This window comes from Pleurodeles waltl, chromosome 12 (genome assembly GCF_031143425.1).
Source record: "Pleurodeles waltl isolate 20211129_DDA chromosome 12, aPleWal1.hap1.20221129, whole genome shotgun sequence".
Taxonomy (NCBI): domain Eukaryota; kingdom Metazoa; phylum Chordata; class Amphibia; order Caudata; family Salamandridae; genus Pleurodeles; species Pleurodeles waltl.
In genome coordinates, this window is record NC_090451.1 from 631,174,356 (window position 1) to 631,188,296 (window position 13,941).

A 13,941-nucleotide genomic window follows, 5' to 3' on the forward strand; every position below is an offset into this window, starting at 1 on the left:
AGAGCGGCAGTCATATTCCGCATTTTAACCAAAGCAAGGGCCATGAGGTGACAAAAAAAGAGATCCTTTGTTATTTATCCCTAAGCGTCTCCAGAAGGTTGTCTGTCTCCTCCCAATCCCTTAAATTATACATTTTGTTTTTCATCATGACCTTCAGGGTTGCGGGGACTTTTAACTGTGTAGTGGCACCCAATTTTTTTAATTTGTCCATCCTTTTGCCTAACTCCCACTGCCTGTTCAAGGTGGTATGTGAAATATCCGATCTAACCTCGAAGGAGCAGTCCTTCACGCTTAAGGTTTCCAGCTTTAGGGCTTTAGACAGTATTTTTTTCTTTTATAGTGTAAGTAAGGAAGTTCACCAAGATCCTCCTGTTTTTTATCTCTGTTTACAACCTTCCGGTACGGATCTCGATGAGCTCTCTCAGTATCACTTACTGATATAGTCTCAGGCCCTTCCCAGGAACTACATTGTACCAATAAATCAACCAAAAAGGCCTTAATATTTTCACCTTCCGTCCCTTCCGGAACATTCATTAGCCTAATATTGTTCCTTCTTGCATTGTTCTCTAAGATTCAAGTTTGTCGAGACTCTCTTTATTTTTAACCTTCAATTTATCTATCTTTTGTCTATTCCTTGCGGCGATCTCTCTTAGCTCTTCTACTTGAGCTTCCAGGACCTGGGTTCTTTGTGCTAATATGTCCAATTTATTCGCTAATCCTTCACAGACTTCCTGTATCTCCTTCTGGTTGGCTTGAGATACTAGAAGCCTTGCCTGACCTCTTTTGTTAGAGAGAGGAGGAGGGCTTCTAAGAGAACTGCCTGTGAGGTCTGTGCTTTGCCTCTGGGAAATGCTTGTAGGGCCTGTAAGACAGTTAGACTAGCCTTGATCTGGGATGTACATCTGGATGCCAAACAGGGCTTCATAAGGCATTCGGCACACAAGGATCTTCTAGGCAGATTATTTAATACTCTCTGGATCCCATATAGGTGATGTACCCAACTGCGACTTGAGCCTAATACTATAGCTGCTAAGTACTGCTTTAAGTCATGGTTCTTCCTCTCCACAGTGCAATTTCACTCGGCATGATATGGTGAAGAATAATTCATAGCCACACCCAAAGTTCCCTTGGTGTTCCTATAAGCCTTGGTTTCAAAAGCAGGGCCCTGGTCTAAGTGGAATGCAGCTACTGCATATGTCTTGCTGAAGGCTTGCAAGTCCTTTAAAACCGTGCAAGCATTAGCAAATCTCTGTGGCCACACCCAAAGGAATCTGAAGCATGAATCTACTGCAAGTAGAATATATTTGAAAACCCCATCAGTGTTTAAGGGGCCACAATGAGCTAGGTATATATTATTGATATGGTTTGGTGGAAACTAGTAGGGGTGTCTGTGGTGGGCCCTTGACAGTGGAACTTTTAATTTGCTGACAGATGTCTCAACTAAGGACATACTTCTTGGTCCTTTTGTAAAGACCATACCACCAATAATGTTTTTGTAATAAAGAGACTGTAGCCGCCACACCACCATGGGCAGACTCAACTCCCTCATGTACTGCTTTTATTAATTCTAGCCTTCAGTCTTGGTTGAGGATAACTCATTCCCCCATCCCTGGTATTGTTATATGTGGGATGTTCTGGGCATTTAAATAGTAGGAATATTTTGCTGGATATGCTTTTGGTAATGTAGTGTTACTGGCTGAAGCATTAACAGCTGCCATAATGTCTTCATCTACCCTTGTATGAGAACGAGTAATCACAGCTACAGTAGCAGCCATATCTGTACTTTTTGCTGCTTCATCAGCCAGTGAATTCCCTACAAGGTATATACCAACACCTTGGTGGCTCAGTGAATGGATAACATGAGCTTGTGGCAAGCTGGCTTTTAGGGCCATATGTAGGAACACATTTTCCCATTGACACAGAATGGGAAAAACCCTTTGATACATCTGGCCCTTAGTTCTGCCACCTTCCCCCAGGGCATTCTATTCCTGATAGTATTCCCTTTAGAGTCTCTGAATCCATTTAGGCACCAATAATTTTCATTAAAAGACTAGACACAATATTCCAATCACACACTATTAAAGTGGGAAATTCAGGACCCTTATGTTCTAATGCTAGAATTAATGGTTTTAGTTCAGCAAGCTGTGCAGTCCCCAATAGACTGTGGGGGTCATTATGATCCCGGCTGTCGGTGTTATAATGGTGGTAGTACCGCCAACAGGCTGGCGGTACATACCACCATTTTATGACATTGGCGGTTTGGCAAAAGCCAAACCGCCAATGTACCACACCGACAGCCACAGCCGTAACCACCACCGGGCTGGAGACTACAGTCTCCAGCCTGGCGGCCGTCATTTTGCTGCCCACGGGAATATGACCCCACCCACCGCCACGGTTTCCGTGGCTTTCTTAACCGCCACGAAAACCATGGCGCTAGGCACTATCAGTGCCAGGGAATTCCTTCCCTGGCACTGATAAGGGCTTCTCCCTCCCCAGAGGCCACCCCCACCCTTCCCCTCCCCCTTCCGACACCCCCAACATACACACCTACACATGCATACACACACATACCCACATTTACCCACGCATGCATACATCCATGCACACACACATCCACACACACTGACATACATACAAGCACACACGCATTCACACAACACAACATAAGTGCACACTCACATCCATTCATGAACACACGCATTCCACACGCCCCACGCCTGCATGCACGCACACAGAAACATACATAAACACACCCCCACACACAAACGCACCACCCCCTCCCCTGTCGGAGCACCCGACTTACCTGCTTGCAGGGGTTCCTCTGGCAGGAGATGGGACAGGGCACTGCTGCTAGCACCAGCGTCCGCCAGGCCATATCATGGATCATGATACGGTCTGCGACGGTCTACTGGCGTGGCACTGCTGCTGGCAGCAGCGCCACCTTACCGCCATCCGCCGCCATGACCGTAGATGGAGTTCCACCAGCCTTCTGGCAGAATTCCAGCTACCATCATAATATGGCGGTCAGCCCTCCCCCCCCCCCACACACACACAATACACACAACCAGCTGCACAAGAAAACAATTTGTCCCCGATAATCGACTGAATAATGCAAGGACAGCAGGAATTGACTAAAGTGATTCTAATAAGATCAACATCAAAAATAGTAAGTCGAAGTGGCAATGTAACAGAAATGTACAAAAAGGGACACTACCAGTGCATAGTTCACAGGGGCCACATGGCCACAGGGCAAAGTCCAAGGCACCACTTGATTCCTGCACCAATATGGAGAAAACACTGTAGGGGCATTATTTGGCAAATAGGCAGGCACCTCAGGGGGAGGGGTGGGGGGCACCTCAGCCAGATGCGGAAACAAGACCACTGATTCTGGAAGGGGCAACATGCCCTGTGATTAGTCCTGGGGAGTGCAAGGCCACAGTCTCTCGAGTTGGTGAATACATCATTGGTTCTGGAGGGGGTAACACGCCCTGTGCTTTGTCCTGGGGAGTGCAAGGCCACAGTCTCTCAAGTGGGTGAATACCCCACTGGTTCTGGAGGGGACAACATACCGCTTGCTTTTTCCTGGGGAGTGCAAGGCCACAGTCTCTCGAGTGGGTGCTGTGACCACTAGTTCTGGAGGGGGCAACATGCCATGTGCTTTATCCTGGGGAGTGCAAGGCCCGAGTCTCTCGAGTGGGTGAATAACCAGCTGGTTCTGGAGGGGGCAACACGCCCTGTGCTTTGTCCTGGGGCGTGCAAGGCCACAGTCTCTCGAGTGGGTGTGTTGACCACTGGTTTTGGAGGGGGCAACATGCCCTGTGCTTTGTCCTGGGGAGTGCAAGGCCACAGTCTCTGGAGTGGGTGGATACCCCACTGGTTCTGGAGGGTGCAACATGCCCTATGCTTTGTCCTGGGGAGTGCAAGGCCACAGTCTCTGGAGTGGGTGACTTGGCCACTGTTTCTGGTGGGGGCACGCCTCACAGCAGCCCATGGAGGCTGGACTATATGACATCTGCCAGAGGTGACAGCTGCACTGTGGTGGTGGTTGTGGGAGGCTCCTGCTCAGCCCCTGCACCCTCCAATAGCTGCACTGTGGTGGTGGTTGTGGGAGGCTCCTGCTCAGCCCCTGCCCCCACCTATGGCTGCACTGTGGTAGTGGGTGTGGGAGGCTCCTGCTCAGCCCCTGCACCCTCCGATAGCTGCACTGTGGTGGTGGTTGTGGGAGGCTCCTGCTCAGCCCCTGCACCTTCCGATGGCTGCACTGTGGGTGGTGGTAGTGACAGGCTCCTGCTCAGCCCCTGCACCCTCTGATGGCTGCACTGTGTGGTGGTTGTGGGAGGCTCCTGCTCAGCCCCTGCACCCTCCGATGCCTAGACTGTGGTGGTGGTTTCGGGAGGCTCCTGCTCAGCCCCTGCATTATCTGATGGCTGCACAACCACAGCTGGCGGTGGGGCCTCTGTGACAGCTCCTGGTGCAGGCTCCTTCCCCTTCTTGGTGGCTGGTGCAGGCTCCTTCCCCTTCAGTATTTGTGGCCTGGAATCCTTTCCACCATGAGTAGGTGCTTCTGAAACTGGTCCCGTGTACTGTTTGGCTGAGGTGGTTGACTGGGTCCTTGATACCCTGGCCATACATGCAGGAAGGGGTGGGGGTGGGGAAGAGGTCAATCTGGGAAAGGAAAAGCTTTTTGGGGGTGGGAAGAGGGAGAATTAATGGGAGTGGAGGATGAGGGGGTGGTTGTTGGAGGTCTTTGCTGGATTTGGGTGCAGGTGCATGGGTTGTATGCTGTTGTGAGGTGGATGGCTGTTGGGTGTCTGAGTGCTTGCATTTGTGTACTTTGTGGGGATCAGACACTGTGGGAGAGGACAGAAGGGACTTGTGCATGGATGTTGTGGAGGTGTCTGCCAGTGAGGTGTGTGTTCTGCTTGGTGTGGTGATGATGCAGGTGGTGGATGATGATGTAGTGCATGCAGATGTGAGTGTGGACGTAACTGGGTGGGAGGTGGAGGGGAAGGAGGAGGAGACAGTGGAAATAGTGGATGTTGTTGTGTCTGCAACTGGATATTGTTTGTGTGAGTGTATGTGAGATGAAGTGTGGTGCTTCTGTTTGCCTGTGACACTCCTGGGTGTTGTCTTATGTTCATGCTTGTCTGACTTTGTGCTTGAGATGGGGTTGAGGGTGAGGAGAATGGGACTGGGAAGTGAAATTTGGAGGGAGGACGGTTGAAACAGGGACAATGGCTGCCATTAGAAAGGAGGCCAAAGGCTGGATTGATCTCTGTTGGGCTGCCAATCCACCATGAATGCCCTCCAGGAATGCATTAGATTGCTGCATCTGGGCTGCCAGCCCCTGGATGGCATTCACAATGGTTGTTTGCCCTACAGAGATGGATCTCAGGAGGTCAATAGCCTCCTCATTCAGAGCAGGATGGCTGACTTTGGCAGGGCCTGAGGTGCCTGGGGCGAAGGAGATTACCACCCTCCTCGGTGAGCGGGCACGGGCAACTCGCTGAGGGGCTCCTGGGAGGGCAGTGCTAGATGTACCTGTAGCTGGGGTTGTCACGGAAGTGTCTGGCTCCACCAAGGGAGCTCCCATCGGAGGAGGTATCAGAGTCTGTGTTGTCCCCTCCAGTCTCCGCTGTGGTGCTCCCATCTCCCTCCGTCCCACTGGTGCCCTCAGTGTCGGTGGACTCTGCCTCCAGGGTCCTGTGGGATGCAGCTCCCTCAGTCGCTGGTGCCTCTGCTCCTCCGGACAGGATGACAAAACAAGAAAGGGGGGGAAGAGAGACAAAGGATACACTGGGTCAATGACTTCACCAACACCACCATTGGCGCACACAGCACCCTCACAAACATGGTACAGGCCTACGCACCATGCATTGCACTACCATGAGGAGGAGCACACACCGCCAACTGCAGCACACCTGGGATCCATGCAGCCCTGACCAGTAGAGGATGCTAACAAGCTAGGTAGGCAGTATTTCCCCTTCAGACCCTTTGCCAACAGAGGACCTACGCTGCTATGTCTGACCTGGCCTAGGGGCACCCAATGACACACAACCACCACCTGAATACCACCGTTCCAACCGGGGGCTTCAATGATGGGCACTGTACTCACCCCCTTGTGGCTGCTGTGATGCCCTCAAGCGATCATCCAGCTCGGAATAGGCCACCGCCAGTATGCGGGCCATCTGGGGGTCAGGGTCCGACAGGCACCCCTTCTTCGTTGGGAGGCCATCCCCAGCTGGACCCCCGCAGTCCTGCCTGCCCAGCGTCTCAAGTCCTCCCACAGTTTCCTACAGTGTGTGCTCTGCCTGTCATAGACCCCCAGGGTCCACACTTCTTTGGCGATGGCATGCCATATACCCAACTTTTGATGGGCGCTGATCTGCAGAGGCAATACAGATAGCAGAACACCCTTAGACAAACAGTCCAGCCAGTAACATGAATGGCCCACTATACCCGTAGCCATCACCATTGGCTTACACATAGCCCAGCACACAATGTGTACACCACCAAGAGGACATCCCCCCGTTACACGATGCCTTCACACACAACTCCATGCATTCATGCCACATGCATCGTGCCCACAGTGTACCCACCTGTTGGTCTGGATGCCCATACAGCAGTCTGTGCTGGGGTAGGTCCCCACCCACCAGTCTCCCCAATTCCTCTGAAGTGAAGGCTGGGGCCCTTTCCCCGGTTACACGGGCCTTGGTAGGTTCCATACACAGGTCACAGCAGCACATGCAGTGTAGGTCCACTCCTATGGAAGCTCAGGAAACAAGTGAGGAATCAGATAGAAAATGCCGGTCACGTCTAAGGCGGTGCATACCGTAACCGCCGGCGTACATGACCATTGACGACTATACCCCATAGGGACCAATAATAACCAATGAGGATTTGCACAGCGGTTCCCGACCGCCTACCACCACGGCGCACAACGTCCACGGCATTACCTCACTTCCATGCAATGGGACATATCCCCAATATAATTGGGGCAATTGACGGAACACATATTGCATTTGTAACCATCATCCTGAAGACCAGAATTACTGTTATCACTGTGGGCCTCTTCTGTTGGAGGGACTGGATAGTGATGGCACCCCCTCTCCAGTGACATTGGCTGGGGTACCTGTGGGGATGTAAATGATGTATTATGCTTCATGTGTATGACATATTGTACATCCCTGACTTCCCCTCTATGGTGGCTGTTGCCCTGCCAGCTTTTACTTGAGTATATTGGTGTATGGTGGGATTGTTAGTTTTCCTATGCTGTGCATGCTTTAGTGATGAATGTCTATGCAGGGCTGTGAGAGATGTCCATACATTGGTACAGGATGCAGGGCTTGGCATTGGGATTAGTGAGATGTGATGGTGGAGTGTGTGGGATGGAGTAGAATGATGGGAGTGAGGGAGAGGCATGCAGGTATTGGGGGTGATAATTGTTGAAAGTTGACTTACCAGAGTCCAGTACTCCTCCGACTCCGGCCAGGCCCTCAGGATGCAGTAATGCCAAGACTTACTCCTCCATGCTGTGAGTTGTGGGGGAGGAGGGGGGGTCCAGCGAGCTGGTGTCTTGCTGCTATGGAATGCCCCTTCCCCCGTAGATCGTTCCACCTCTTCCTGATGTCGTCCCTTGTTCTGGGGTGCTGTCCCACAGCGTTGACCCTGTCCACGATTCTCCACCATAGCTCCATCTTCCTGGCTATTGATATTTGCTGCACCTGTGCTCCAAATAGCTGTGTCTCTACCCTGACAATTTCCTCCACCATGACCCTTAACTCCTCCTCAGTGAAATGTCGGTGCCTTTGTGGTGCCATTGGTGTTATGTGATGTGTATTGGTGAGAGTGTGTTGGGGTGTGTGTAGTTGGGTGTGTGATGGATGTAGTGGTGTATGTGGTGTGTGTATCTAATTGTGGCAGTGGTCTTGGTGGCAGTCTTGTGCCAATGATTTGTATTCATAAGGGGTTGTGGTTAATGTGGGTGTGTGTTTTATAGTGGTGAGGGGGTGTGGGTGTGGTGTGTGTATGGGTGTCAGGTGTGTGTTGTTTGAATTGTCCAATGTGGTAGTGTTTTGTATGTGGGTGTCCATTCTGAGTACAGCGGTATGTACCAGCAATGGTTTACCGCCATTGAATGTCCGCCGGGGTGATTCGTAGGTCATAATGTAATGGGCGTTGTTCTGTTGGTGTAACGATGTGGGTTTTGATATCGCCACTTTACCACTGACCTTTGGTCTGGCGGATTTGTTTATGTGGCTGTACTCTGTTGGATTGGTGTTTGTGTGTGTGTCATAATATGGTGTACAGATATCTGCCGCCGCGGCAGTAAGTTAGTGGCTGTCAGCGTGGTGGTAAGCAGGATTTTCCCCCAGTGTCATAATGACGGCCATAGTTTTTTTTTCTGAAACCAAATTTGGAGCTATTTTCAGCAAATCCCAAAGCAATTTGATCCACCCTGGCTAAATGTGTGTTTAAGTCGTTATCCATTAGATATATATCATCAACATAGGACAAGGCTTCTTTGTCATTGTCTTGCAGTATTGATGTTACTCTGGCAGCAATGGTCCAGGACTATTCGTATAACCTTAAGGGAATCAACAAAAGCGACTCTCAGAGCCAAGCATAGAAAAAGTGAATAAATCTCTGTTTTCACGTGTTAGATTTTGGTAGAAGAACCTGTTGAAATATCCAAGTTTGTACTTTTTGCGGACTATGTTTTTCATTAGAGCTTTACTGTGTGAATTTTGTATTGCAGATGTGCATGTGTGACTATTTAAATGTATATAAAACAGTCTAAGACAATTCTATAGGAATGATCCAGCTTCGCTACATGGAATTATGGGTTATGCGTTCGAGATACACAGGGTACAGTTACTCCTTGGTACCGAAGTTGTGAGAGACTTTCTGTCACTGGGGCTTTTGCTTCATGTTTAACTGGGTATTGTAGTTCTACTTGCTGGCTGGATCTTACTGTTATAACTTAAGGTGATTCATTTGAGTTACAACGCCGGGGCTTGTGCAAAAGCTTATACTGTGGTGTGTGCTTCTTTTACTTGATCAGGAACTAGGACCAAGAAAGACTTCAATACTGCCTCTTCACCTTGTGGGAGAGTTCTAGCAAACTCCGGTGGCCAATCCTTTTCAGTCAACAGTAAGTTTCTTTTCCTTTTTAATCATTACCTTAGACGGGTGCTGTAAGTCCTTCTTTGGTTTAACCTACTCTTCTTGTCGGCGTTCTAACCACTCACCTCTCTCACTCCATTTGTCAGATGAGTTTTGAAAGGAACGAGAAGGGCGTGTGTCAGTACACTGATACCTGTCAGGTCAATTTAGTGTGCCACAGTTATGCAGGTTATAGTGCCTTTCAGAGGTCTCCAGTGGTAGAGAATCTCCCTGTGATTTCAGTTTGTCTACATTATGAGTTTTTTGTTTATCCCAATGTTTTTTGTAAAGAATCTGGTGCTTGCTTGGTATTGTCCTTTTCAGAACTATCTTTAAATTGCGGCTTATTTGGTCTAGCACTTAAATTATCTTGACCCATACTAGTATACATTTCCTCATTAATGTTTGGTAACTCGTGCTCCTGATCTAGTAGTTGAATTCCTGCAAGTCGGTGGTATATTGCCAATGTATCTTCTTCCCCTTGAATAGTTCTTAAAATAATTGAGGATACTGTGGCAAAATTGCCAATTAATTTAATCCCCAAATCCAGGGCCGTTGCAGCCCCATATTAATTTTGAGTTTGTTTGAGCACTTCCGGTATGTTAGCAAGTGACGGTGTACCATGTGTTATGGTAGAGATTGCAGCAAAGACTCTACCCAGTGTGGCACAGTCATCTAATGATGGTACCATTCCAAGTGGCAAGCAGAAGGTGAGAATTCTATGTTAATCCTGGGGTCTCGCATGGAAAAACACTATGTCAAGCTTATTTGTTTTTTGTGCTATCGAGCTCGGGATCTTCTCCCTTTTGGTGGTTACCTTACCCATGATTGCATTTATTGTTACTGGGTTTATCTCAGTTATAGCCAATTGTGGTTGTACACCACGAACAGCCCTCACTGGTGCTATGGTCAGTGTGTGCATTACAAATTGTTTTTAAGTGTCTGTATAGATTAACTAAAATAGTTTATAAAGAATGTAAGTCAGCTGCTGCCAAGTTTTGGGTATTAGGATTTGGAATATAGCCAGCTAACACTGGCCATGTGGCCCCATTATTGCTGATAGGACCCAGTCTAATCTTGTATGACCTTGTAGGGTACCTTGAAACCAATTTTGGTGTTCTTGATATGTTAATGGTATTTACAAATTGTGATCAGTTGTGTATTGTTGTGGTACATTCGCTGGTGTGAATTTAAGAAATGTTAAAGTGTTAGCATCAACTGCTGAAAAAGTGACCCATGAATAAAACACTTCAGTTCTGTACTGTGCTTGTACTTCAACAACGAACGTTCCATCACCACCCCCGTTTGCTAGCCCATATTGAAATAAATGTTGCATTGCTGCTTGTCTGCAATTAACAGGAATATTAATTGCCTTTGTCATTGTTATGGAATTCAGTGAAGGGAAGTACTACAGCGGGGTATCCTTCTAAAAGATCAAGCTTGAACAACCTACAGACTAATATAGGTGCTTCCTATACAGCTGAGGAGGATAATGCCCCTAACACGTCTCTGCTTTACGATGAACACACAAGATAACTACTCAGGCGACCCGTTAAATAAGTACCTGAGCTAACGCTGGTAACACCATGTAATGAGGTTCCTATTATGAAACAGGACTGCGTGTGTGGGATGGCAGAACTTCAGAATGTGGGGGACTGAGTCCTTCCACACCATGAGAGACTGCGGCCTAGTTCCTGGCTAGCTTGCAGTGCCTCACCGTTACTCCTAACCTTACAGACAGAAGGTGATTCATGGCAACCTGAAAAATGACTCTCTGACTCCCCCAGGGAAGCCATGGAAACAGATCTCACCCTTTTGTCATAATACTCTAGCATGCCGAGGCAAAGACACAAAGAAGATACTTAATGGGTTTTCGGTGCATTTATTGACACTAATGTAATCTTATATAGAGAAAATGAGCTGAAATAAACAGGCAGCTGAAACATGGCAAAATAAACAGCATTATGAACAGGGTGAAAACAATTAACATTTCCACCATTGTTAGCTGGTTCTAGAGATTCTAGAGACTCCTACTTTGCCATAATACCCTAAAGAGAGCATATTTTGCTGCACCCTTCTTCCTTCCCAATCCAAGGGATTAGCCTTAGCCTGATACATGAAACTGTTGTCAGGAGTCTGCTTGTGTGATGAGTGGCAATTCTTGTCAGGAAGCTGGTGTATAAGTGCCAGTAAAGCTGCATTGTCAAGCACAGGGTCCCAAGATGGTTATTGCTCGATTGCCCCTCTGCCCCTTCTGGTCAGAGAACTGCTTACATAATAGAACCACACTGTATTAGAATATGCAGCTCTAACGTGATGCTTTATCTTGGTATTAGAAGCTGTCATCTAAACTAGCAATACAGCACCTAGAATATATTGTTTTCTTTGTAGCCTTCAATGGATAGTTCCTGATTATGTTATAAAAAAGCCAACTAGAAACAACCATCATGTACCTTGTCTTCTCTTAATAATATGCAAGCTTGTACATAAAAATTAATACTGCAATGTAACTAAAATGTACAACGTGTAAAATGTGCAGTACGAAAGGAAGCTTAAGAAACGGGGGGAACCAAACTCAGTTCAAGACAGACATCTCTAAACTGTGCTATTTAATGCTGTTACTGCCCAAAAGCAGGGCTGCTTAGTCTCAATTCCAGTTCATACCTCTTTCTTTCAGCACCCTACCCTTCCCTTCTCTTTATCTCTGTCTTGCAGGTTATTTTTCATCCTTGCTGTTTCTACTTGTCACTGTTTTCCCATCTTTCTCTTCCACCTTCTTTCCTTTTTTCTGACTTTCTACCTTTCTCCTTCTTGTTTTGAGGCAAAGTCTGATGTTGAAAAATTAGTCTTGGTCCCCAAAACTGAGTGCTGCATGGACCCCACCTTGTACCACCAGCTCACATTAAGCACTGGATGGGACATCTATCCAGGTATTGCACACATCTTTCAATAACAAGCAATTTAATGGTGCATCTTGCGGTAATACATTGACATTGATATTGATATGTCAGAAGGCCCACTGTATGTTGAAATCTACAACAAACTCAGGCACTCATATGTGGCCGTCCCTCTGCGGTACCTATTAAGAGTTTCCTTCTGGGCCAGTGGAAAACACCACAACATTGACACCAGCTTGTAATCTAGCCGGTGGCAATGTTGCAGTGCGTCGGGTGGGACAGCACCCATCGTGCTTTTCACTGCCCATAAATCGGGCAGTGAAAAGTGCAACAAGGCTGTTCCTGGGGGCCCCTCCACTGTCCATCCAAAGTGCATGAGCCCACGTGGGGCTCCCACCAACCCCTTTCCACCAACCTTTGCATGTCGGTGGGACCGCCATGCAAAGGCTGGCGGAAAAGGGGACGTGTAATCGGGAGGGCAGCGCAGCCCAGGTGGATAGAGACCGCAGGCTGACGGCTGGCAGCAATGTCAGTCGGACCATGGCAGCTCTGCCACTGTCGTAATGTGGAGTCCGGACCTCTGCTTTGGTGGCAGTCCAACCTTCAACACGGCCCTTGCGGTCTCATGACTGCCAGGATCGTAATGAGGGCCGCAGTGTGTCAAGGTGCTTTTTACAATTTCTTAACAGAACTGCTATGTCATTTCTATTTCTTGACAAATATAGCTTTGAGTTTATAGGCAGCTGAGACCCCCCCAACCCCCAGTTTGAACTTGTCACCCAAAAGGTATACACAGTTTATTTCTTCTTCCTAATTAAGGCACTGGTGACCTCCACTTAGGAGAGTGGTGTCACATGGGTTTAAGAGCATTTTGACAGCAATGTGCCTAACTTCTCACTAAAGTAACACTATTGAGAAAGATATTGGGGATGCGTCATCCACAGTTTCATTGAAGAACAATATATTGGGCCCTTCCAATATATAAACATGATGGGTATAGAAAAAAGGTGCAAAACCTTCTATTAATATGCAAAACGCAATTCACTAAACAGGGATTTAATTGAAGAGAATCGGTGACCCAAGTAGTGGTAGTAATCCTTCACCGGCTGACCACAAAACTGTGTATAAAACTAACCTCTTAGTACCCCCAGTCTTTTCAGTTTATTTCATTAGTATTTTTTAAGAGGTTTGCATTTTGGTCTGAAAGCTCAAGTCATGATACACCTGTTTATTATTTGTGTTGATCCAGTAAAAGGTATGACAGCCTCGGCATAATCTATTTTCTCCTAAAGTAATACTCGGTTGAAACTTTTTTATTAATTCTTTCTCAAAGCAGTGTTTGTGTTTAAACGTACCTTGCATCCCTCGCAGGTGATTACTCCATAGTGAATCCCTGATGATTTATCACCACAGATCTTACATGGGATAACTTCAATTTGTGCTGAAAAAAAAAGAATGAACAAATTGAAACTATTTATATCACTAATATCGTATCTAGCAACTCTCCTTTATCTCAGGTAACTGTCAAAACTGATTTATTGAAAAAAGAACAGATGATGGATGGAATGCTAAACAATGTCAAACATTCACCCGTCAGAGATCTGTGCCGAAATCCATCTTTTTTTGCTCATCATGCCATTCCAAGCTGGACCCAGCTATCAGTGGGAAGGTTCTGTCGAAACGTGACTCATGTGCTCCCTGTGCTACTGGATTCAGGCTTTGTTCAGCATTCTCTCCATCACCTGCTGTTTTTTGCATTTGTAACCCTAAGTGAGAAGGGTATGCCCAGATGTGGGTCCTGTGCTCTCCATGCTACCGATACAAGCTGATAGTTTATATTGGTGGCATGGACAGCACGGAACCCACATCTGGGTATACT

The 13,941-nt window shown here is 47.5% G+C and overlaps 1 protein-coding gene across 1 annotated transcript in view; it reads right to left on the bottom strand.

The window, feature by feature from the left end:
* LOC138267165 (nuclear receptor ROR-alpha A-like) overlaps nucleotides 1-13,941 on the bottom strand; it is a 250,950-nt gene that overhangs the window by 230,986 nt on the left and 6,023 nt on the right. Inside the window, exon 4 of the mRNA XM_069216015.1 lies at nucleotides 13,418-13,503. Within this exon, the coding sequence (XP_069072116.1) occupies nucleotides 13,418-13,503 (86 nt within the window). The remainder of the gene's footprint in view (nucleotides 1-13,417; nucleotides 13,504-13,941) is intronic.